General features: G+C 37.2%; 1 protein-coding gene and 1 long non-coding RNA gene across 39 annotated transcripts in view; one reads left to right on the top strand and one right to left on the bottom strand.

Moving 5' to 3' along the window:
• LOC123001435 (uncharacterized) overlaps positions 1 to 1,397 on the bottom strand; it is a 42,021-nt gene extending 40,624 nt beyond the window's left edge. Inside the window, exons 1-2 of one of the 2 annotated variants that reach the window (XR_008959873.1) lie at positions 1,118 to 1,397; positions 1 to 567 (exon numbers count right to left, since the gene is read on the bottom strand). The exon at positions 1 to 567 is cut by the window's left edge and continues 14,106 nt beyond it. This is a non-coding gene — a long non-coding RNA (uncharacterized LOC123001435). The remainder of the gene's footprint in view (positions 568 to 1,117) is intronic. The other variant, XR_006410332.3, reaches the window with a different exon arrangement.
• Positions 1 to 25,544, top strand: part of BNC2 (basonuclin zinc finger protein 2) — a 415,729-nt gene that overhangs the window by 130,038 nt on the left and 260,147 nt on the right. For 25 of the 37 annotated variants that reach the window (XM_048223378.2, XM_048223383.2, XM_048223379.2 and 22 more), the window contains one exon: positions 180 to 380. The exons of 7 other annotated variants lie outside the window; for them this stretch is intronic. In XM_048223378.2, coding sequence (XP_048079335.1) covers positions 180 to 380 — 201 coding nt within the window. Of the gene's footprint in view, positions 1 to 179; positions 381 to 21,454; positions 22,839 to 25,544 lie in introns of those variants that run through there. 5 more of the 37 variants (XM_057313458.1, XM_057313452.1, XM_057313460.1 and 2 more) reach the window with 3 other exon arrangements.

Here is a 25,544-nt window from a genome sequence, read left to right as displayed (position 1 = left end):
AATCTATGCATAAATGATAGGGGTATCTGTGCAGAAGGTGCGAAGGAAGCTCCGACCCCCTCCCTCCCCCAAATCTCCCCCTTCCCAAATGAAATGCTCAGTTCAGCCAGCTTCTTAACTACACTACACTCCTGCTACTGGCTGCCAAGAGGCTCAAAAAATCCACCTTCACTTTTCAGTCAGAAGAGGCAGAAGTGGATGTGAGAGAAAGAGAGACACAGAGAGACAGAGAGCCAAAGAGGGCAAGAGACTTGACTTTAAGAGACTCCTGTACTGACAACTCCATGCAGTTCGGAACCAGAACGACTACAGCTGAACCAGGGTTCATGGGGACATGGCAAAACGCTGATACTAACCTCTTATTCAGAATGTCCCAACAGGTAAGTTTCTTTCTTTCTTTCTTTTTCTTTTTTTTTTTTTAAGAAAACTTGAATTGTTATATATACTTTTGTTTCTGTTATTTTCCTTTCTAACATTTTAAAAAATTTGATCACTTCAGTTAGGCTGTTTTGTCATAACTGTGGTGTTGGAATGTGCAGGGTTACTTCATGGTTTCCCTGAGGGCTCCTTAAAAGAAAAAGGGGAAAGGATACTGAAGTAAAAGAAAGCAAAGGCATTCTTTGCAAAGTTTCACAGGATAGCCTGGGTCATGGGAGGACTTTCTTTCTTTGTTTAGTGTTTAAAATTAAAAAAAAAAAAAAAAAAGGACACCACCCCAAAAATGTATCCTTCTATCTGTATTAGTCACTTCGTCGAAGTGTCTGCTATCTCAGAGTAGGTTCTCCAACCAAACAGCCATAAAACGTAGGGGCCCCTCTGTACAGCCCCACTGAGTTCACGGGGCTGGAAGCAGCTCAACTCCGATCTGCGGAGAGGAGGCTGTGCAGGAATCGCTGCCAGCGCCGAGGGTCGCTGGGGAGGCGGCGGCGTGCCTGACGGGCCGAGCCGGCCGGTCCCAGTTACTCTACACCGGCCGCGGCTGCTGTCCGCCCGTCCGCCCGCCCGCCCGCCTCCGCGCTTGCCCCTGCGCTCCCGCCGGCGCCGGCTCGGCTCCCGCACACTCGCCGGCCCGCCCGCCCTCCCGGCCGCCCGCTTGCCCGCTGGCCAGCGCACTCACACTCGGGCGCAGCCCCGGCGTCCTCCCCAAAGCCGCTGCTCAGTCCGGGCCGCGCTGCAGGCGGCCGGGTGTGCTGGCTCTGCCGGGAAAGCCGACGTGTTAGTGCGAGGCCGGCGGCAACTGATAATTAATCACCCGAGCCGCCGGCTTGTACCATGCGCTTGGTGATACGCGCCCTGCACGCCCGGCTCCTCTTGCACAATTGCTGGCTCTGCGGCTCCGAGGGGGAGCGAGGGTGAGAGGAAGCGAAGGGAAACAACCCAGAAACTTTCATCTTGGACTGTGCTCAAACGAGGGAGGGAAGTTCCCTGGTGCCTCCCTCCTAGACACGTCTTGCTGTTCAAAAGCCTACACCAAACCCACACAAAGCAAGAGTTAGAATGATAGTATCATCCACACAGCACGAAAGTATTAGCGGCAAATACAGTTGGATTTTAAGTAGATGGCAGTTGTTAAGAATTTGGTACTGTTCCACTCATTGAAAAAAAATATTGTAATTGCTTTCTTTTTCTAAAGCCTGTTTTGCTTGTAAGAGTTCAGGAGAATTAAATACTTTATTGAGTTAATTAGATTTTTTAAAGTATTGGTAATGAAGGAAAGAAAACAATTTGGTAGGCTGTAAACTACCAGAAGTTTAGAGGTACATCTGCAAAAGCCAGTGCACAGAGTCAGGGTTTTGTAGCATTTAGCTAGCTAGCGAACAGTTTTATCATGCCGTTCTAGATAGGATAAATGCATTTGAATAAGGTGTATTTTGACATATCCTGTAGAGGGACCCTGATTACTGCTGATACAGTAAGCTGGGATTTAAATGCAATCAACATAAACCCAATAAGCAACTCTTTATGAGCTATTTCCCATTCTTGCAAGTTAAAAAGTTCATTTCCTCCCAGAGATACTCCTTGTCATTGCAGAGTGCTTGGAGAAGTGTGTTTCTGAGGCACATCCCTGCCTGGGTGGCTCTCTCCGTGCTTGTAACACAGAGTGTGTATGTTTTTACTCACTGTAGGACCAAGCAACTTGTGCCGCACTTAAAAATTAGATGTCATGTTTAGGGTTTTCCTTGAGTTAGGGAAGGGCTTGAGAGAAAGAGAGAGAGAGAGAGAGAGAGAGAGAGAGAGTGTGTGTGTGTGAAGGGAAGATTGGTTTAGGTCTCCCTCTAGCTAGAAAAGAGTTAATAAAACCAGATAGAGATAATGATCAATTGATAAATGGCTATTGAACCACATAGATGGTGTTAGATTGCTTCTTTGGCACTAGCCCATTTCCAAGTAGATTTGAATCTAAGGAGACCTTAAGTCATGGAAAACATTTTAGCTAAAAAACAAATAAAAGTAAATGATATAAATGATTGATCAGAATTAGGAAAATAATTTGAAATCACTCAGCAAGAGAAACTTGTACAACTAAGCTAGTATGATGCCTTTGATTCAGTTGTTTGACTTTGTGGGTCTGTAAAGATCTATTTTGTTTCTACCTGTGTGCATGCGTGTGTCTTAGCACCAGTCGATTATATGAAAAGAGTAGAAATACAGGGAGGTAATTTATGCATAATGGATGCTATATAAAGCTACATAGTATTATGCCATTTACTAAACAGAGTAGTAAAATGGAGAAAATCACAATTTTAAAAAGTGTTGTGATTTAACTATATATATGTGTGTGTGTATATACATATATATATATATATATACACATATATATATGTATATTATTTTTTGGTTTTAATGTAGTGACTCCCCTCCCCCCCCCTTTTCTGTCATGGTTACTAAATGTTTACCTCCTGTGTATTTTTGGAAAGCATGTAAAGAGTGTATTTTTTTTTCTCCTTCAGGATGACTTTTAGTTTGTATAAATATTGTGTAAACTTAAATTCAGACTGTGTAAATCTAAAAATATATATGCTGTACGTGTTATTAAAATATGTTTATTTTCTTTACCTATAGTTCATCAGTAATGCTGATTCAGAGAGTGTGTGTGTGTGTGTTTGTGTATGTATGGGTGTGTACTTGTGCACGCAGGAAAGATACTTTTCTTGAAATGATTTTCTTGAAGCCAACAGTTTCAAGGAATACTAGTTTCAATATACACATTAAGCCAGCTTTTGTTTTACTACAGGTAAAAGTTTGTCCAGTTTAATCAAGTATGCAGAATTCTGTATAAAGAGGTTTTTCTGTATTATGATTATTTTAATTTCTAAGAAAAAATTGATTTAAATATTGAATAGAATTGATTGGGTCTATTTTTTTATTTCAAAGTTTTCTGTAATAATATAAAAACTATAAGATTTACCAGATTATTTCTTTAAATATTACTGGAAAAGTCTGACTAGCAGGTTTCAAAACCGAGTTAGAGAATTAACCACCAATATTATTTAACTACAGCAAAACTTGTAGAAATATCTCATGAATACTGAAATTTAATAATCTAGATTTGTGTCTTCTACAGGTAAATTAGGAAGTAGGGATATAAAACTCTTTGTATGAGCAAAGTTGGATCTGCTTATATGTAAATCTGTCAGTCTGTCTAATACTAACAAAAAGACATCACAAACTGAAGCCTGTTCAGATTTGATAGAATTAAGTATGTATCCCTTACATTCAAGACATAGTAATTTTATCACATTTTTCTGCCTTTTTCTACATCATTCTCATGTTTAAGTAAGATTTTTCAAAAAGGATAATTTTTTTTTCCATAAAGACAAATATTTGATAACCTTAAAGGGCATGACTCTTGACTTCTGTAAAGGAAGTTCTTTTTTGAGTTTCTTTGATCAGTGACAGGTCGAGAATGACCAGAAACTCTTTGCTCATCTTCTGGGTTAATCTCCTAGAGTCTAGAACATTATTTTGCCCATTTTAACCTCATTAAGTATTGTTAAAAGCAGAAAATAAGGCCTGCTTTTGGAAGTTTTTTTCTTTTTTCTTAATCAGGTATTAAAAGGTGATTTTTCTACTTCTGTAAATATTGTGTGCATTTGAGAGAACATCAAATGAATTTCTTTGTAGCTACTTCAAGGGATGCAATAGTCTAATATATTTTGAAATCTTTTCAGACATGAAACCGTAACAGGTAAATGGCTCCAGCCCATGTTTTACACATTATTAGAGGCATTTACCTTTTATTATTGGTGAGGTATATTTAACCTGTTTCAAATAAAATGTAGATCCCTTAATAAGGTCTCTTTTCAGACACAAGTGAAATACTAAGTTAGAATTATAAATGACTCTGTGCATCATTATGTAGTAATTTAGGATTCACCCAATGATGTAACAAAATTAACAACATAATTTCATTGTGAAATTGTGTCTTATTAAAGAACAACTGTCTGACATTCTCTTACAGTTGCTTTATTTAACTTCATGCAAATATTATTAGTAGTGACATTTTTCTATTGTGCATTAGATTCTCTCATTAGCATGATGTGTTAGTTATCACCAGAGAAATCATTTCTTAGGTAGGTGAGGGGCAAACCAAGAAAGCTAAAAATTAAATCAACGATTTACATTAAAACTAGAGCGTCTGCTCACCAGAGATATGACAGAGTAAAGCAAACTTTCTTTCTACTATAAAATCTAGCACATTTCAGAGAAATGATAAATAAAATATATTGTAAGAAATATATAATAACATTGCTGGAATCCATTTAAAAGCATGTTTGATATGAATTTTTCTCCCAGTACTCTTTTAGTTCTTTCTATTCATATAGGCAAACACAGTTTCAGTTTGTTGAATCTATATTTTAAAGTGGAAATGGTGGTTTTGTCTGACTTCCTACCTCCCACCCCCCCAAAATAATTTAAATGTTTATTCACTAAGTGTTTAAAAAGCACATATACAGTTTTTCTTAGAAGTCAGATGCCTAATTGTATATTGTGGTTTGATTCTTCTTTATTGTTTATACAATACATTTTTATTCTAAACTCTATCCCACTCATGTAGACATCCCTTTTAACACGGGATGTATATTCTTATTTAATCAGAGCCCCGAGTAAAGCAGTTGATAGTTAATGGTCTTTGAAAATGACTTTCATTGCCAGGCATCATCCATCCCTAGGTTTCTGCACTTTTCCCTCCCTTTTTACTCCCTTTCTTACAGTTGGTGTGTTTTGGTAATCACGTCTTAAATTGACCAAACTTATGGTCTTGATGTGAAAATATTTATATTAGGAAGCATGTAATTTCAGCCTGTTGAATTACTCGGCTGCTACCTCCAATTTAAGTAACCTTCTCTAATTGGAGTGATAATATGTTTTATTTTGAAGTTTTAACTATAGACATATATATATTCAAATGTAATTCTTAACATCCATTCTGACAATGTAACACTAAAATAGGAATATTTGGGTAATTGTTAAAATACAAATGGTAGTCTAGACAGGTGCTTGTGTGTTGGTCGTACTTTGTAAGTCTGTGTATAGCATGCAGACTTCACTTAACAGACACTGTCTAACCTGTAATGCAGTGGAAAAGTAGTGAGGTCCGATACGTGGTATTTAAGTACATGTTAGTGCAAGTGAAGCATGCACAAACATTTTCTCAGATATCTATATGGTATGTGTTAAAAACCTGTAGACAGATTCCAAGTTTATTTTCAACACAATACATTAAGTGGATTTGAACATAGTAGGTGATCATTTTGAGATTGTTTTCCTCTTATTTCTGTCAACTGCAAACTGGTACTCTGTGTGTAATTGTTAAAGTCTTGTGCTAAGGTGAGTCAAGTAACCACAGTTGAAAAATAAATCCCTAAAGGTGCAGATACCTTATCTATAATTGTAGGTATTTTTTATAATTATATTTATGAGTGTATCTTAACATTCAGTGATAAATCCAATTATTCATGCATGGCTTTATGGAAATCTGATTAATGTAGTGACAGTACAGATTTGGGCTACCACAGCAGCACATCCTCCCACTCCTGTGTCAGGGTTAAGAGCCGCGGCAAATCCTCCCTAACTAATTAGATGCTGAGTAAGGCATCTCTGAGAAGTTGGGGCAAAAGTGAATGGGTCACAGCCAAAGCAGGATTGCAAGGACTCCAGTGATAGTGAAAGCATTCAAGTTTGCCAGGTCGTTGTGACACAGGGAGCTGATTCCAAAGGAACAGACCGTTACAGATAGGGAGCTGGCGTCATCCACTTCAATGAAAAACAAAAAATCTAGTGCTTCTCCCTTCCCACCTTATGTGTATTACACATACTTAAAGAAAGTTGCAGTGGGCATCCACCCATATCAATCCACAAAGGTTTTGAAAGGATTTTCCTTATGAACATGAATAGCTAATGACTCTGTACAGCCGAAGAGGTATTTTCTCAACTTGGGACTCTTGATTAGAATCTATAGATCAAAAGGAATTCAAGAAGAATCTAGAATTTTCTTTAGCTTGTGTCCATAATTTGAATCCTAGTGTTTTAATGCATCTAAGAATTAACTCCTTTTTGCCCACAGAATATTGTTAGGGAACTTTGTGGTAGTAGGGAGAACAAAGTGAATTGTGGGGTGACTTTTTCAGTGAGAAATTTTGTCTGGGACTCCCTGCTTGTTATTGTCCAAAGAACATGGAGTATAATGGTTCCAAGATTTTCTTTCACATGAGATTTGGAGCCTGGTTTGTTATATGCATAGAATAGATTCTTCACCTCGTGAAAATCCTCTCGAACCTCTGTACCTTTCGTAGTATGTTTTTGCTGCTACATAACCACCCTTCTCTAGGCCTTGGTCAGAAGATTGTTTGGGGATTGTAGGAAATGATTGATCTCACCTCTGTCTGCCAAAGCTGATGCCATTTTTATTTCCGAAAAGCAGCTGGCTTCCACATTTTGCTTGGTGATCTTCATCTACTGAAGGGTGGGGGAGAGGGGGGAAAAAGGAGTCAAAGACCCTTTCAAGGAACTTTGACATCTATTTTTAAGCTTTGGAGAAATAAAGGAAAAGAGACATAATTCAGGAATAACAGCCTTCATATCTGGACATACAAGCAAAACACTGTGTGAAAGAGGGGACTTTTTCTTACAAGGTAAACTAGTAAAAAGGCAAGAAGAATAAGTTGAAAGAACATTCTGAGCAACTCAAGCTTTAAGAAAGTTTTAATATGCAGATGACATCCCAAAAATGATGCCTGGGACTGTGACATGCATGGTACCTACATCTCACTGAGCGTGACCTGTACTGCCTTCTCTGTCCCCGGGTTTAAAAGAAAGTTTAGAGAATAGGAAAAATAAAAGTGCTGATTTCTTTTTCAATTTCTGCATTCCCCGTAGGAAGCCCAGCAAATTTCATGGTACACATTCAAACCCTAAGGTGAAAAATTTAGTTTATGACTGGAGTTCATTTGAATGAAGACTGTGTGCAGTGTCATTCCGTTCAGACACTCCGCGTAGCATTTCATGCCACAGAGTCAGAGATGAGAAGAGACGAACGCTGTATCATTTCTTCATCACGGAGTCTTCCTTAATGGAAATGCTTGTGGAACAACAGTGCATTACTCAAACTGGCTAGCTTAGAAATCAGATTCTCGGCTTATTAATCATCATTCCAATTAAAAAAAAAGAATTGATCCTTTAACAACGAAATAATATCCTTTTGTTTTTCTTTAATTAAGCCCATCAGTTTTTCATTTCTCCCTGTTAAGAAAATGAAAATAATCTTGAACAGTAGGAAGTTATTCATTGAAACACTGATTCTCTTGAGCATATCTGACATCTTATTTACTCAGTATTTTTGGACTGTAGTGTTATTTTGCTACTGTCTTTAGGGTTTGTGTGTTGTTGAGGGGGAAGGATTGATTTAAGTCTCATTTCTATTTGGTTAACAGCAATTTACTTAATGACCTAAATACATGGTTAGTCTGTTCTTTCTTCCTATTTCCGTTTCCCACAGACCTAATTTCTTTCTTACTTTATTCTCCTTTCACCTCATCTCTCTTTTTATGAATTTCTCCTTACTTTCACTGGCTCTTTTTGCCCTAATATAAAGAATTGAAATGCACCTGAAATGTAACAGTAACCGAATATGACCTTTTTGCCAATACATCATTCTGGCAGAGGAATGGGAGAAGAGGTGCCATCCTCTCATGTGGTCCTCAGAGTGTAAGTGCTGACAGGAAGACTGTCCCGAGTTTTTGCTACGTAAGGGTTCTGTAAGTAAGGGCATGATAAAAACGTGTAACCAGGGGCCCAGGCTTATCGTTCAGAGGCGCTGAAAGGCAGCTCAATTTGATCCTTCACCTGTGTAAGAAAGTACTTAGCTGAAAAGAGATTTTGCTTTTCTATTTTTCTTTTTTAAAAAACGTTATTCTTGGATTTATCATTTTGTACAATTAGACTTATATCTGTACAAGAGAGCATTTCCTTAGAAGGAGGAAAACGTGTAAAGTTTTCCTTCAGTAGGTAGAAGGTGTGACTCTTTGAGACAAACTGCAGTTAATAAGAGTTAATGGAAACATTTTAAAAAGGAATTAAAATGATGGCAGGACTAATATTAATGGATGACATTATGAAATTGAGATTGAAAACATGCAGTGTACATAACACAGTGAGGAAGATTCACTACTGTTTTATTTTAAATAAATTTTAACTCATTGTCTTACATGGCAGAGAGATTGTTAAAATTGACAAGATTAAAAAATATTATTCTATATGGGAAAGGCAGTAGCTTCCAGTATTATACCTGCTGTGCTTTTGTGTGACTGTCATGAATTTTTCAGCTTTATTAAGGATGTTTTTAAATGGCTATTTGTTCTCTAGACAGTTCTTCAGGACCCATATTGGATGATCAGAGAGCCTGAACTAGGGGTTTGAAAAGAAAAATTTTAGGATAATGAATATTTTACACACCAAAAATAATTACTTTCAGCTGGCTTAACATAATAACAAAACCAATATTAAAATGAGAACTTCCATTAGCAGGGTTTTAATAATGTTTGTTTTTCTTCCTTCAAAACTTAAGCAAGATTTCATTGACTTAAATCATTAGGATGGCTATTTGGGGCACCTAATCAGGCATAGGTAAAGAAAGCTGCCTACCACTGTGCCCTCTGCCAGTGCTAGAGGGCAGTGGACATGACTGGGAGGCCACTTGCAAGATATGGGAGAAAAATTACACACCGAGCATATTCATGAAAGTGTTCCTTGAGTGGGAATGCCTGCAAACATTCTCTTTGTTGACCTCATTCAAAACCTAACTCAAGGCAGCTAGGTTATCTACTGCTTTATCTAATATGACTTTTCTTTTATTCTTTCTTTTTTTAGGTATAAAATTAGAGTACCAGAAAGAAACAAAATCAAGGCCTTCTCTAGACTTTGTGGAAAGACTTACTGTGTTGCTATGGAACATAGTAAAAATTCATATTTTCATATGGCAATGCATTTCTATGGGGTGCATAGACATGCAGAAAGTGTACACGTGTCCGTTGGTTGGTTGTGGGAATTGAGTGATGTATTTCTAGGTCTGTTGAGAATTTGTTAATGGTTGCCTCAAATGCCATGTGTGGATGGCTCCCCCTTTATAAGGAATCTCCCATTTCAGGAAGCTCATTGTAATAATTCCTTACACTTTGTAGCTTTTCTGTTCCTTGAGCATAGCTTTTTGGTGAAGCTCAGTGTCATTCATTTAGAAATAGCTTGATTGGATTCTTATTTTGCAAATTGCCATTTTCAGTCAGTGACAAACTGTAGTTCTCCCCATACAAGTTAAAACTGAGCTGGGATAGAGATACCAGGATGAGAGTCTTTGACTCAAACTTCAAATGTCTCATCATTTCCTTTCCAAGCCACTTTTTTTTTTTTTTTTTGGTTCTCTTGAGCAACTGTGGAAAGCAATCATGGAACTGAATAAATCTTAAAATATGTTACCAATTCTATTATCTACTAAATAGAGCTCATTGTGGGAAAGAATTTTTCCATTTTTACTTTATTTTTGACATTTATCATAAATTAAGTGGGAGAGGGTAGTAGAGTTAGAAGTCCAACATCTGGGAGAGCTTGTTTCAGTAGCCAGCCTGGAAGCCCGAACCCTGGCTTCGTACAGGTGAGACATGTTATGGGAATAAAGGCCTTATGCATTTAATGAACCCCGCCTGCCTGTCAGCTTGGTTTTTCATGCACCATTGTTGTTCAAATAAGAAAAAGAGAGTGTTCACAGCCTGTGGTGAGATTAGAGTAATGAAAATGAAGTGTTAATCTGTTGATAGCAAGCACATCTCATATCCTGCATCCTGGGCCACATTCATGCGTGTATAATATATTCCAGGTTTTCTCATGGTCAGAGAAGCTCGGATGTTCATTATATTAAAAACATCCTTTTGGTAAAAGTGAGAAGTTGGTTATTTTAACTTGTACAAACAGTTATTTTTAATAATTCCTCAATAAACCAGCCAGTCAAACCTGCCTTCTGAGTGTTCTGATAACCCACCGTTCTTTTAGATGCTAGTATTTCTGTACTTTTGGCCTTTTTTTTTTTTTTAAACAATTGCAATATGCTGACGTGAGCCTCAACATCAGCGTATTTTGAGATATTCTTTTACAGAAGAAAGGAGTTAAGTGAGCACAGTACCTTAATCTCCATAGAACACAGGTTAAATAATATTGAACACTCATTATCTCATACTTTATTTTTCATCTTAAAATGATAAAGTGCAAACAAAATAACAAAATCAGAAGTCTTCTGGAACTGCTTTATGTATTTACAGCTGCCTTGAGGAAAGTTTAAAGCTTTCGTCTTCATGGGTGGGAATTAACAGTGTTTTTTCATAAAATTCCCTTTCTAAAATGTTATAGCTGACCAGTCAATATGAATGTAATGAATTGTACTTTACTTCATATTCTTGTTTTAGTTTTTTGCCATCTTTTTGTTTGTTTTAGATTTTACTATTTTTCTGAGTAGGCTTCATGCCCAATGTGGGGCTTGAACTCATGACCCTGAGATCAAGAGTTGCATGCTCTACTGCCTGAGCCAGCCAGGCACTCCTGTTTTTTGTCATTTTACGATTGGGAAGTTTTAATTTTTTTTCTAAAGCTAGTATGTTTAGCAAAAAGAATAAGTTTAGTCTTAGATTATACCAAGATGTTTTAAAGAAAATAATGTGAACATTTGTATGCGTGCTGTCCCATAAGATCGTCTCTTTAAGAAGTATCTTAAGAAATGGTTTCAAAAGAAGTGTAAAAGGGGTGGGGAGTGGTATGTTAATAATTGAGTTCCAGGTGTCTGCTTCTAATTGCTAAAATTTCAAACATAATGGATATTAAGGAAAAATGCTTCCCATAAGGAATATATCGTATTGTTCAGATATAGGCCAAACCCTATACTTATGGAGCTCATACTTAATGGTATTTTCTCTTTTCCTATTTCAACTGGGAGTTGAGGAATCTACATAGTATGATCATTATGATTTTGTGAACTGTTTACTTAAAGTTGTTCAAGTTGTTAAGAATCAAGAGAATTTGGGAATTAAAGTCTGATTGTGATGTAAATTTGGCATATACTCAAGGGTTACTTTTTAAAGATGAAAAAGGAAGAGGATGCTTCTCTCTTAGGAAGGAAACACCTAACTAAAAAATAATCTTTCAAGAAAGTGGGCCAATGAGGAAATATAATTTCAAAACACTATACTGAAGTTGATGTAAATTTTACTCTTTTTATGAAGTTGTATTATGACTGGTTGTACCCTATTTAGTACATTTCTGTACTGTCCAGTACATCAGAGATAACCTGTTAGTGTAGTTGAAGTGAAAAGGTACTTTTCTCTCCTCTGCTAAAATAGGGTTCTCCTAATTTGTAAAATCCCCTAATAGGTAGAAATACTGTGTTGCTGTGATTGATTGGAAATTGTGAAATATAAAAGATTTTCCCTTTGTACTTCATTTCAGTTAAGAAAAAAAGCAAATAGGAAGGCATGGTGACTTTGTCATAAACATCAGCTTTTAGGTAATGATCGTTTCTAAAGAAATATGCCATGACTTTGGGGATCATTTGAACCTGCAATAATGTGTGTTTAGTTTAAATATATACTGTCATATTGTGGTGTACATGTGGAGCCAGTAAAGAGTATTTGCTATAAATTCATGCATCCTACATGTTGACTTTTAAAATTTACCTTGAAGATACATTCTATTTTCATATTAGGGTCAGTTTTCACTTAAGTGCATGATCATTCTAGAAAGGAAGTGCACAAGTGTTAACATGTGAAGGAACAAAATGGTTATGTAGATCTGGGCAATAGTTTGATATGAACATCTTTTCTGGGCTGCAGAGAAGAATGTGGTTGATTGAAAACCAGTGTGAATGTGTTTAGACTACTCACTGTATAAGACGAGATCATCAGTTCTGGATTTGCTTTTCAAAGTATTTTAATTATGAAAATGACTTTGCTTTGCATTTATGTTTTATTGAACAACTGTATTTTGAAATTCTGCTACCCATTGTCTTACATTGTTTAAGCCCATGACATACGTATTTTTACATCTCTGTTCCTAGATACCCTTCTGTTTTTCTTCCACAAACTCTACAAACTATCTTTGGAGTAGTGTAATATTTTAAAGATCAGGAGTTGCCTAAAAGTGCATGTGGAGGTAAGGTAAATTAAACAGGTGGAGTGAGTCTTGTGGGGTTTGTGGTGGACCAGGAGGTTCTTCAGCGCAAGCCAATTGTTACCAGGTAGGAGTGCAGGCCTGTGTTGGGAGATGATCCAACAACCCTCCGTCCTCCCCCTCCCCTTCTTCCTCGTCCTCCTCTCTTCTTAAATGAGAAGCCAGAAATCAAGATTTTTATGTGAAATCTCCTGATTTTTAAATCTTGGCAACCTTTTCAAATATTTTTTAAAGTGTGTGGTCCAAACAAAACTCATCTGCAGGCTATATTCAGCCTACTGGCTGCCAGATAGAAACCTCTGTTTTAGATAATATTTTAATGGATGAAGATAATAGTTTCATTGCATGTGATCATTCATCTTGGGAATTCCCCGCTGAGATGAACCAAATTCTTCATTTTTTTTTTTTTTTTTCACAATTGAAGCAAGGGTTTGGTAAATATGTTTCTGGTGCTGATGGTTTTGATGTATAGCTTTTCTCCTTGTGACCCACATATAAAGAAAAACGTGTGAGCAGAACAAAAAAAATGGCCAAAGTATTTTTAAAAAGATATAAAAAGTAAGAATTTTAGAATTGAAGAGAAAGAAAGGGAGATTTCTAAACTCTGAAAAGAATCCCATGATTTGTGTCAGTCATTGATGTAGATGAAAAGCTGAATTCCACTATAAAAAGCTCTTCATCTCACCTTTAAGCAGTGATTCTTGGCCCTGAATCTTTGTGGGATTGCTATAATTTACCAGGCAATTGATTATGATGTCATGAGGAGGAGATGGACCACAAGGGGAAAACTTCCCCATCCTAACTCAGGCAAGGCCAATATTTTATACAAGCTTCAAGAAAACATCATTTATATTGTATAAGATGAAGTTTTCAGTGTCTATTTAAATTTTTTGAAGGGGCTCTTTAAAAGATACAATCTATTCATAATTGAAATTCTCTAGGCAAATCAGATATCAACATTTTCAAGAGAACAGGTAATTAATTGGTTTGAAATTCAAATTGAAGGTCATCCTGTTATTGATTTTCGTGGGAACAGGAAACAAGAACATCATGTTAAAATGATCTGCAAGTGGGGCCTTGGGGTGCCTAGGTTCTGTCTAGGGCCTTGCTCAGTAGCGTCACTGGACAGTATCGGACACCAATCAGAAGGGAGTCATTCCTGATGTAAACATAATAAGCTGTTGGTTTGCTTCCAAAACTGCAGAGAAGAACTGAACTGGAGAAAAAACCAGAGATTAACAGTTTGTTTTATAAGAAGTCGGGTATTTCACATCAAGTGACTGGTGCAGCTTGTTACGAAGCATCTGTAAGTGTGTCGGAATGACGTTGGTATGCCATGTTCAAGTTCACTGTCAACACAGCTGTGACTTACCACGTTCACAAACCTTTCAACTGGGAATTAGATAAAAATATCTTTAATACAAGGGGAGGGGAGCACTGAAGTGAAGAGGGTGGTGAAGAATAAAAGAAGAATATACTCCTTTAGATGCTATTAATTTTTATAAAATAACATTTGTGCTTTATAGTTGATAGTTTTATTGTTCCATATACAGGTCTGTTTTAAAGCAATCATTTCTCTGCTGTGTTTATACTTTTTGAGAATGGCAGAATGTGAAGGTAGCATGAACTAAGTGGGTGGCGAACATTATGCCTTTCCAAACTGAAATAAGTATTTTAATTTAAGCTGTACTAAACAAGTTGGAAACCTAATGCAGCTTCTTTTTTTGTGGTTCAAAGTAAAATTTTTTAAAAAGGGAGGGGGGGCAAGCCTTCCATTCTAAATACCCTGAAGCTGTTAATTCAGTTATTTCCAGGTTGACATAGTTTTGTGTAGGCATGACAGTGGCACCAACCATCTACATTAAGCCTTAACATTCCACAGAACCATTTCAAGTTTATTATGAACTTCAAAGCCTGCTCATCCCTCACAGAATATCAAGTTTAAGCATGTCACTTTGCCATAGTCACAGTTAACTTTCTCAAATCAAAAAGTACCTTTCTTGAATCAAAAAGACTGATTTTCTGCAGGGGATCCTTGAAGAAATGTCTCAGTTCAGCACAGAGTCATTTTCCTGACCCACTGTTGCTGTTCTCTTGACTTCAGCCGATCCATCCCAGTAGCAACGGTTGGAAACTATCCCAAATAAAGCAGTACTCATCACAATTTGTTTAAAGCTCTGAGATGATGTCAACATTCTTTTTCAGCTTTATTTCAACAGTTTGTCATTGATCCCATTTTACCAATTCACAGCTGGATTTTCATTGCAGAATTTTTTTTTTTTTGAAGATTTTATTTATTTATTTATTTATTTATTTATTTATTTATTTATTTATCTGACAGAGACAGTGAGAGAGGGAACACAAGCAAGGGGAGTGGGAGAGGGAGAAGCAGGCTTCCCTCGAAACAGGGAACCCAATGCGGGGCTCAATCCCAGGACCCTGGCATCATGACCTGAGCCAAAGGCAGACGCTTAACGGCTGAGCCACCCAGGTGCCCCTCATTGCAGTATTTAAAAATGTAGCTGAGGAGGAAAAAGATGCTGATTTTCCTCCCAGTAGTTGGGAATTTTACACCATGCGAGGCTAGTGCCCCGGGAAAGAATATGGGGTTGTTCAACCTGATCCTGATGGTACACTGCTTCTCTTCTTAGGGAAAGGGACTCCCCACTTCCTGAATGTGAAATGCCTACCCTTTTGGAGGCTCCTGGTCTTTGGTTCCTAACTCAGTTAATAAAGCATCCCTGTCTATACCTTGCATCTCAGAGATGGAACTTGACGGACTAGTCAACATTGCAAAGGTCACCCTAAAGCTATTGGCAGAATACACTGCCCTTTGTTGCTCAGTGATGGTAATGCTACTGTAGCAGTTAACTGGATGTATTAGATTGAGCTACTTTTCCAGAATACCAAATTATCTATTTATTTCATTTAAGCACCTGATAGAATGCCCATTCACAAGCTGTCTCAAGTGTGTTTTCAAAAGGGATCTTAACAATACTTGAAATACCAGTGCTTGGGCCACAGGAGAGATAACATGCAGAGTGTGTACGTGTTATGTTTTACTTCAGTGAAAATACTTCTAAATTACTCATATTTTTAGAGTTTTCATATTGCTTGAAGTGAATAATTTTCCCAAATTTGAAAGCCCAAGCTATCCCAAAAAGATTCCTTATATTAGTCTTCTGTTAGTGTGTCAATACTTAAAATCATGTTATAAATTGACTTTTTTAAAGAATATAAAGCTTCATTTCCTTTCATGTTATTTTCCATAAATACAAAATGTGGAAATTACTTTAAACATAGTGCAAAAGTGGGTTTCACCATATTTTTATGTGTGCAAATTTACTTCACAATTTACTTAAACATTCAGAATTATAGAGGAATGATTAATAAATGATCAAGCTAGTTATTTGAGGCAGGGGAAACTACACTCGAAGTAGTGTGTATTTTGCATGCTTACATTGATTTTTTGGCATCGGTGCAGTTTGGTATAATCTCTAGGACCCAGGTAGCATCTTTGCTTTATTTCTCATTTAAATAAAAATTAGTAAAGATTCAAAGATGCTAACGTGCTAGAAATTATCTTCACTTATGCCTGTACTTTGGACTAACTACTTCCCCACTTTGCCACACATCCCTCCCCCAGTTCTGTTTGGTCCTAATGGGATTGGCTAAGCAATTGAGACATTTAGAATTACTTCCTCTTTGGTTTCAAAATGAGTAAGTGTGAAGGCTCAGAGAAATCCTTTTAATTTACCTTTTAGTATCTTTGAATAGAGCGGATTCTGTCTTGCCTTCCCTTTCATGCATACTTTCATTCAGTTGTTTCTTACTGAGCTAGATAAGCACATTTAAAGCAGAATATATTCCCCCTCTCTCCAAAATAATAGAATGAAGTCAGTGTTCAATTAATTTTGTTGTAGTAATTGAACACTCAAAGGTAACTAAATGATTTAAAATAGAATGGTTGGCATTAAGTTCAGACTCTGCACAGTGTTTGAAAACAAAGTATAGTGACAGTTGTGTTGTAGGTTTTTATGACTTAAATGTTTGTTGAAAGGACTTTTCTTTTAGAGGTATGTTTATCTTAGAATAATAATCATTTCATGCTGTTCATTTTTTTTTTCTAGTTGACCCATTCTCCAGACCTTTAAAAAACTTTTTTAAGTGGATGTAAATTCCATTTTAATTAGGCCAGTGCAATCTAATACTGCAACTAGCCAGCAATGGAAGAAACATGCTGGAAGTTAATGCAACCCAAATCAACCATAGCCAGATAATTCCCCTGATCTTAGTAACAACCCCCTTCCCCACCTCCACAATTAAATGACCCTGTTGTTCTGGAGTTTCAACAAGACATTTAAGGTTCATTTAAAAAAATGATCATCCTTTACAGGAGTCTTTGCTCTTGCATTTCTTTCTTTCTTTCCCTTGCCACACAGCTGTCACTGGTATAGGAGAAAGATTGGGGGGAGGGGAAGAGGAGGAAGCCCTGTTCAAATCGTGTCACGTAGCACTAATTCATCTGCTCTCATTAGAGGGAGCGAGGGACAGCAGTGATGGCCAAGAGCTGCACTCCACACATGACACGCGAACAGTTTGGGGAATAGAAAATTGCTTTCTCAGGAAGCCCAGCCAATTAAGGACTTGACCATATTGAATGTCAAGTGTTAATTTAGGTTTTTCTTCATTTTCCCAGTAGTAATGCGGGTCCTGTGATGAGCAAATACATGTCAAGTAAAAGTTGATTGCATGAAGGACCCGGGTATTATATGTCACTGACAAGTCACAAATGTACTGAAGTCTTTTAACCCCTTAGGTGAGTGAGGTGGGGGAGGGGGAAGGGGAGAACGGGATTAATGGTACCAATAATGATAAGAATAGATAGTTTACGCAGGGATAGCTTGGATGGGACAGACAGCAATGGTAATTCATGCAAAAACCAGGGATAGGACAAATCCTACTCTCAGGGCATAGAGGCCCTTGAAATGCATACAGTATGATTCTTTCCCATTGAAAAGATACCGCCTAGGATATATATTCTGTCTCCTATGATTTTTTGAAAAGGGAAAGTAGTGTACTCTATGGTCTTGACCTAGGAAATTCCTTATTAATTATGTCCTCTGAAAGAAATAAAACATTCATTACATAATTATACTATTTTGGACATTTTAACTTGTTGGCTCAGTGCAGCTGTAAAAATTCTGGCTATTTTTATAATTTCAGTTTCTAATCAAGTGTGCATTTTAAAAAATGACTCTGTAATGCTATGTCATAGAAAAGATGCAGAACATAAGATTGAAAGAATGTTTGTTTTCTATCATAAGCACTCTGTTCGTGATGTTTAGCCAATAGAAACTGGTAGAAGGTCCATCATTGTCTTTCATTTCCTTTTGTGCCCAGTTGTAGAAAGGAAGAGATTCAAGCTTCAGTGAGTGAGGTAACTTCGCCTTTTTTCAAACTAAATGTTGAACGTTGCCCATCATGTATAGCATCTCATTTCCATTCATCAGCATTTATTTACATATGAATGTCTCGAAAAGGAGAATGTCTGTTTCTGTTACAGTTGTACAAGTTGCAAATAAAAATACCCTACAGTTTAAAATACTGCTTTGTACAGTTTCAACAGTCTTAAAGTGAAACTCAGAACAGTTACAATCCAGTCATGTGTGTTTTTTATATGTAGAACCACTTTCCCCCTTCATATCTTTGAAGAAGTGATCGTAATTAAAACACTTTTTTGAAACTTACTCTCTTCTGTTTATTTCCCCACTTTTAAGACACTTGCCTTTGTGTGTTGACAGAACTTGCACCTTAAAAACTTAAGTCTGGTAATGCTTTAATTTTGGCAGCAAAAATACCAACAGAATCAATCTCCCTCAGGTTAGAAGCATTCTATCATTATATTAAAAGTGAGCTAAATTTACATTAAGGAACACTTAGGCAACAATTCCAAGAATTTGATGTTTAATAAAACAGGTTTTTCTTAAGAAAGGAACGTTAGGGTAGGATGTACGATCAGTTAACATCTCCCCTCCCTGTCTCAAAGCTAACCGAATAGAATAAGCTTAGCCCTCCCTTCCCTTCCTATTTTGATAAGCTCTGTCTGTGGAACTCTGGTGGCATGGTGAGAGTACTGTTTAATTACAATCCAATTGTCAGCAGCTTCTCTTCCGCTGGGTGTGCTGAGAGACTTAAGTAAGTTTCCGTAAAGTAAATTCTGATGATGGCAGCTCGGGTTGCTGATTCAAGTTATTCCTTCTCTTCTGTGTCACTTTTGACGGATGGTACCTAATGCAATCAACCACAGGCCAAGAAAGCCTTTTTTTTTTTTTTTTTGGTTGTGTTAGTAACTGAACCAGGAGTTCCCTCCTCGTTGATCTCTCCTTCAAATGCTCACCCTTTCCTGCCCCCCACCCCCAGTACTTCAGCCTAGAGAGGAAAGTGGAAAGAACTGCAGTACTACCCAGGACAGGTTTTCCCTAAACCTCCTTTTCCCAGTGGTGAAGCTGAAGCTGCCTCCCTTTGCGTGCGTTTTTGATAAATTTAAGAAGTCAAATCGCTGACACAGATAGATAATCCAAGTGTATAGGGTGAAGAGTTATAAATTAACACATTATTCCCTCTTAATGTGAAATACTTGAGAATGCATTTTCTCAGTCCCCCGACATCTACCCAGTGAGGGCTCGCATTGTACTTTTCAAGTGGCATTGATTTGTTAAAGCGCTGAATTAGCATCTCCGGCCAGCTGCTTGATCCACTGTAGTGTTGTGGGGCTCCTGTCCCTGCTCTCTCCCCCAGCCATTCCCTTCTCTTCCTTCAGGCTCTCTCTTCTTTTCTCTCCTTTTCCCTGCTTCTTTGCACGTCACTCCTCCCAGCTCATTCCTGCACTTTCTCTCTCATCCCCCTTTGCTTGTTGCTTGCTTTTCTTTCAGTCTGCTTTCATCCCACACCATCTCCTTGTTCTTCCTTCCCTCCTCGATCCACACATCTCCTTTTCTTTCTCATCCCCTTGCCTCTGAGATTTGCCTTAACTCAGGGCTAGCGTCTGTTAAGTGCCTGAGTGTGGGGTAGTGGTGGTGGTTTTAGTCAATCCTTTGACTCTAGTTGAGAAGAATGAGTTAACATATATGTGCTCGTGCTCCTTGTAATAGAAGTCAGTGAGAAAAATCTCACCTATTTTGCTTTCTAGAAATTAAAAGGGAGCTTACAAAACTTTTAAACTTGTATTTCTAAATGCCGTTTCACATGGTAAGGCTTTTTTTTTTTTTGTTAAGGGAAAATGGTTATCACAGATTTGATCCTCTCAAACGTACCTGCCAAAATAAGTTACTATTTCTGTAAAACTTGGATTTTTGCAACTTCGTCAATTTCAGTGAACTTACTGATACGAGTTTCTTTTCTAGCAAGTTCTATATTGTTGATATGATTTCATATAAAATATTTTTCATTGTGGTATTTGTACCATGCTATGGTTTCCTCATTACGATGCATTACTCTACCATACCACTGAATACATTATAAAATTGGTCGACAATTTGTTGAGAAATAGAATAAGATGGATTATTGCTTTTTTTGAATGATGTATCTCAAAATTCCAGAAGTCTTCAGAGGAAATGCATCACAACTGATAGGATTTAACATGCCTCTTGCATGTTCAGGGATCTTCACTCTTTTTTTTCTCTGGATGTTCATCCTAGATACTTTGGGATCACTGTGTTGATTAATTTGATACAAGCAAAAAAAAAAAAAGTACCTGTCTGGATTTAAATAGAAATTATCCTTTGTAATTTTAATCTCATGTCTTGACTTGGTGCTGTCTTCAATTTTACTGGGTTTCCCAATAAAACATCATAATTTGGAATTTGAATATACGTTGACAATAAATCAGGTAACTTGAAAAAATCATGCTTTTATTGCTGTGTTTTAATATAGATTAAAATGAGTTTGATTTCAGCATTTACATTTTGAAATGGAAATATTTAGCAAAGGTTCTGATAATCTTTGCTTCTCTGTTGGGTTGATCTCCCACCCTCTGTCCCCCAAGTCAAATATAATTCCCTTTTTTTTAAGTTAATTGCTGTCCTCCTATCTAGAATTAGCATGGCTTGGCTAAGGTGAAGGGATTAGAATGACTTTTCAAGGCATGATAATGTCTGTTTAAAGGAAAGAAAACGAAGAAAATCTTTTAACTAGGGCTTAAGACTAATTCCAACTACTAAGGAGACAAAAATTACACTAAAGAAGACAGTTTGGTTTTATTTTATATGTACATGTTAACTTGCTTGGAGATCATCATTTTGTATTTTAGAGTATTCTCTTAGATGAAATAAGATGTTCTTCATTTGTTACTGAGAAGGGCACATGGTCTCGCTGTAGGAGATTAAAGCTGGAACACCTTTTGCCTTTTGTAGTATGGATAATTCACTGCTCACCTGGCTGTAATTCAGGGTCGATGGCAGGGAGAGGCTTGCTGCTTTTCAGACCTACCTGTGACTATAGCAGAGAGGAGGAGTAATAAAGATACAATAATATGGCAATGTTGAAAGTGAAAGTGCCCCATATGAAAATAGTTAATGATCAGAAAGGGGAAAAAATGAATAATCAGAAAATTAAAAAAAAATCTGGAAGGTATACTTTAGTAGTGGAAGAGAAGTTGAGGATGAAGGAAAAGGAAATTGGGGGGCAAAATTGTGGCTTCGGGTAACTTGCAAAATTAATAAAAATACTGTTGTGATATTGATTATAAAGGGCCAAATTGGCCTCACAGCAGGATTAGAAATTAATTAAAATATTTGTAAACTTTTAATGTGATTTAAATTTTTCATTTGTTGTACGTATATATTTGTTTCTTGGTTTGTCAATTATGTTCCTTGGAAGGCAGAAATCTCTGCACAAGTAGTAAACCAATAAATCCATTAATCTAGGGGTTTTTTAAATCTAATTTGTTGCTTGTTTTGTGATAGTACTTTAGTCATGAAATGGTTAAGTGTGGATGTGTTAGAATTTAGCACCTTTGAGTTTTTCTCTAAGATTCACAGGAGAAATCAGAATTATTTCTGTTTTTGTATTTTGTAAATCTAAATTAAATGTCACTTAAACGCGAAAGAACTGGCAGCTTTGATAAGTAGTCCCCAAAGCAAACCGTTTTGTCAGTAATCATAACCTCATTATGAATGCAAATGCAAAGTTTGTTTTTTAAAAAGTCCTGAACAAACAAAGGAAAGAGAAAAGCAGACCACTCTGGGACACAGGGAAAAAGCATCCCCACACTTAAACCTACGAGTTGCAATAGTAGCAGTCATAATAAGAACTTCTGGCGTCCTCCCAAGTCCTGTTGAGAGGGAGCAGCAAACGGCCCGCGCAGTGTGTAGCTCTGCAGTAAGTTCCAGAGTGACACATGCATCACAAGCCGGTCACAATGCGAAGGGTCAAGGGTCATGTTCAAGAGCAGGGTGTTGCTGGACGAGGCTGAGGAAGCAGAGGTGGCCCCTCTGTGCTCAGTGTGTGGGTCTGTGTACTCCTTTCCCGTCAAAGCTGGCCCAGCACGGCCAAAAAAGCGGTTCCTTGGCAGGGTTTAATGGCAGGATGATGTAGTCTGTTGTGACTAGTGCATTCCTTTCAGGTTAAACTAGGGAAATGGCATTGTGTTAAAATTCCAAGTCGCATGAATGTTTTATTGCCACAGTGCATTTAGCCCTCTAGGGGAGTGTGTGTGGCGGCGGGTCGGGGTGGGGGTGGGGGTGACTTAGAGACTCAGGAACTATCAGAAGAACACTTCCCTTGGAAAATTTTACCCACCAGCCTGAAGCTGATTTGCTGTGATGGTCACTTAGAAGGGTTTCGCTTTTTCCTAAACTGTGGCTGTTTAAAGTCTTGCAGTCTGGACAATTAACAGCTGAAGAAAATATGACAAGACACATGCAAAGAGGTTGGGAGATAGAGAGGAGGAATGCGCCAGAAAGGAGCTGAGCTGACTTCTTGTGTAAACTACCCGAGCGAGAGCCCCCTCCCCCGGCCTTGGTCCCTGTCCCCCCTCCCCCCCTTCCCCAGGCTGCGTTTTGCTGTCTGCCTGAAGGCCAGGAGTGATCTGTTAACCTTGCACCACTGACTGGGAACCACTGCAGCTCATGGTACTGTATGATACCATTACTACTCCCTCATTCCTTTCACTGGATGGTTTGGTTTCCTTTTTTTTTTTTTTTTTTATTAACCATTTCTCTGTAATAACGGTTTATACTAGTCAGAGGGATACAATTTTGGAATGCAGAAGGTCCAGTTTAAAACAAAACAAACTTAAGTATGGTGCTTGTTTTTTTTCCCCCTTGGCGTTTAGAAGGGGTAAACTGAACCATTCTAATTCAATCGCAGCCAGAGGTTTCCAGTGTGATTTAAAATCAGGAATTCTGGAAATAGGGCAGTTTAAAAAGATGCAAGTCATCTGGGCTGTGGATCTTGTAAAGGGACTTTGTTGTGAAACCACGTGAACATCTTCAGGATTTTAGGACATTTTCAGGCTTTGCAGTTGTCTCGATATATCCATTTTGTAGATTTGCCCCCACCCTAGTCTCTCTCCAGGGGAAATTCTAGCCTTCTCATTCGCTGTTCCAGTTGTTTTAGGCTTACAGTTAGCTGAGGGTGTGTATGATTTGACTTTGGTTGTAATTGTGCGTGTTACATATAACACTCAGGATTGCTTCATGATTTATCTGACTCCAGTTAATTTATAACAGATTAAAGTACGGGTGTATGGAACAGCCTTCTGATTTTGCCTTGTGACTTTATAAAATATTCATGTGTCTAATTTTTTCCCAATGAATAGGAGAAATATGGATTTTCTTGGGCTTACCTAAGTAAAATACCATAATAGTTTGAATCTTAATTTTGAATTACCTTTCTGTTTCTTTTCACTTTCAAACCTTAATAATTTTTCTGTTTTCATGTTCTTGTGATGTGTCATTTTCTCCTCCTTAATAACACATATATACATATATGGAGTTGTGTATGTGTGTGCCTGTATGTGCACATAGACTTTGATAATTGCCAAATAGATGACAGGGAAAAACTTGCAGAGTTGTTAAACTAAGGTAATTTTTTCTCGGTAAGTTATTTTTTTAAATGTTACGTAATAGAAATTTAACTCAAGAATATTGTACAAAAATAAACTGTGGGTGGGTCTCTGTGTCCAATTAGAGAGTTTCGGGTACATGGTTTATATATTTCTGTAAAGTGATGATTTTTGTCAAGATAGACCTCCTGCATTTAATCAGGTTAGTGCTATCTGTATAATGGGTTGTTCTTTATAAACAGATACATTCACGTTGTTTATGGGAGGTCTTAAACCAATAAACAGTCAGCTCTATAGCAGAAATCATGATTTATGTATGGATGTAGCACTTCAAAGTTTAGATAATTGATTAGATATTTTACTACGTCCTAAAAAATACATTAAGAATTATTATTATTATTTTTTACTTTGTTGGGTGTAGTAAAGTGATATTGGGAGTTTTCTTCTGGTGATTTTTGTTCTTAGTTCCGGATTCTAAAGTGCAGTTTTGAGAAGAATATTAAACTTACTTTGTGCTGGAATTTTCTTTTCCCTTACAGCCAGTTTCGAAATTAATTCTTTATCTTAAATAGTACAAAAACTCCTTAACAGTGCCAAATTGAGAAAAAAAAATTATGTACATTTAGAGTTTCTAAAAATATATTTGTTATCCTGATCGTGGAAGCAGTTTTTGATTATAAAAAGGATGTTGTGGTTATTTCAACCTTTTCCAATTTAATTTATTAAAATTTTCCCTTCATAATTCAAGAGGGAAAGAGTAGAATTAGTCTAATATCACATCTCCCCAATAAGAAAATTAAAGTTGATCTAGGATTTTTTTCCCCCTAGGAATCAAACTTTGTTAATAATAATAATACTTGTTGTCTCAGCATTTTTCTGTTCCCATTGGACCCGATCTTAGTGTTTGATATTACAGAACTGTGGTCCGGGGGCTTAAAAGATGGGACCTGAGTTCAGATTCTAATGTTGCAATTTATTAGTCTTGGGACCTTGGATAAGTCACTTTAACTCTAGCTTTTATTTTTTTCAGTTTCAAAATGGGGAAAGAACAATTAGCTTGAGAATTTGTCAGGAAGATGAAATGAGATAACACATGTTGAAGCTTTGGTACCAAGTAGGTATTGAGTCAACCATAGATCCCTTTCTTTCAGCTTGCCCTGGGAGGCTTGAATTTTTGGGAACAATGATATAAATTTAAATAAAAAGTTCTAGTTTCTTCAGTTAAAGGAAAGGAGAGAGGAGGCATTGGCAGATAGTTTTTTTTTTTTTTCTTTCTTTCTTTCTTTCTTTCTTTCTTTCTTTCTTTCTTTCTTTCTTTCTTTCTTTCTTTCTTGGGGGGGGGTGAGAATCCTCTTATCCATTAGTCTTGCGTTTTCACAACACTCTGCACAATTCTCACCAGGTTGGCCTTCATCGATGTCAGAACATTGCTGTTATTTCTGTGATATCAGTTACAGCTAACTGTAGACTGGAGGCAAAGTTGGCAAATTCTCCTGGGTTCTGTATACCTTCGTATCATCAGTTCTAATCATGTGCCTGAGTGGGAGCTTCCTGCCTTATATTAATTTTCATTAGCATTTGATAGTAGAACTTGAAGTTTGATTTTATAGGTAAGACCCCAGCCTGTATCCCTGGCTTTGTGAATATTCCTTTGTATTCACGGAATTAAGGTCACAGGGAAGTGAGTAGCGTTTACACCTCTCAGAATTAAACAGAATAGTAGCAAGCAACATAAGTGGGGGTCTGTGCAATATTTCATCTTCATTTCTAG

Source organism: Ursus arctos, unplaced genomic scaffold, assembly GCF_023065955.2.
Source record: "Ursus arctos isolate Adak ecotype North America unplaced genomic scaffold, UrsArc2.0 scaffold_18, whole genome shotgun sequence".
In the NCBI taxonomy this organism is placed as follows: domain Eukaryota; kingdom Metazoa; phylum Chordata; class Mammalia; order Carnivora; family Ursidae; genus Ursus; species Ursus arctos.
Note: the sequence above shows the minus strand (reverse complement) of the source record. Positions and strands in the feature narration are given on the sequence as shown.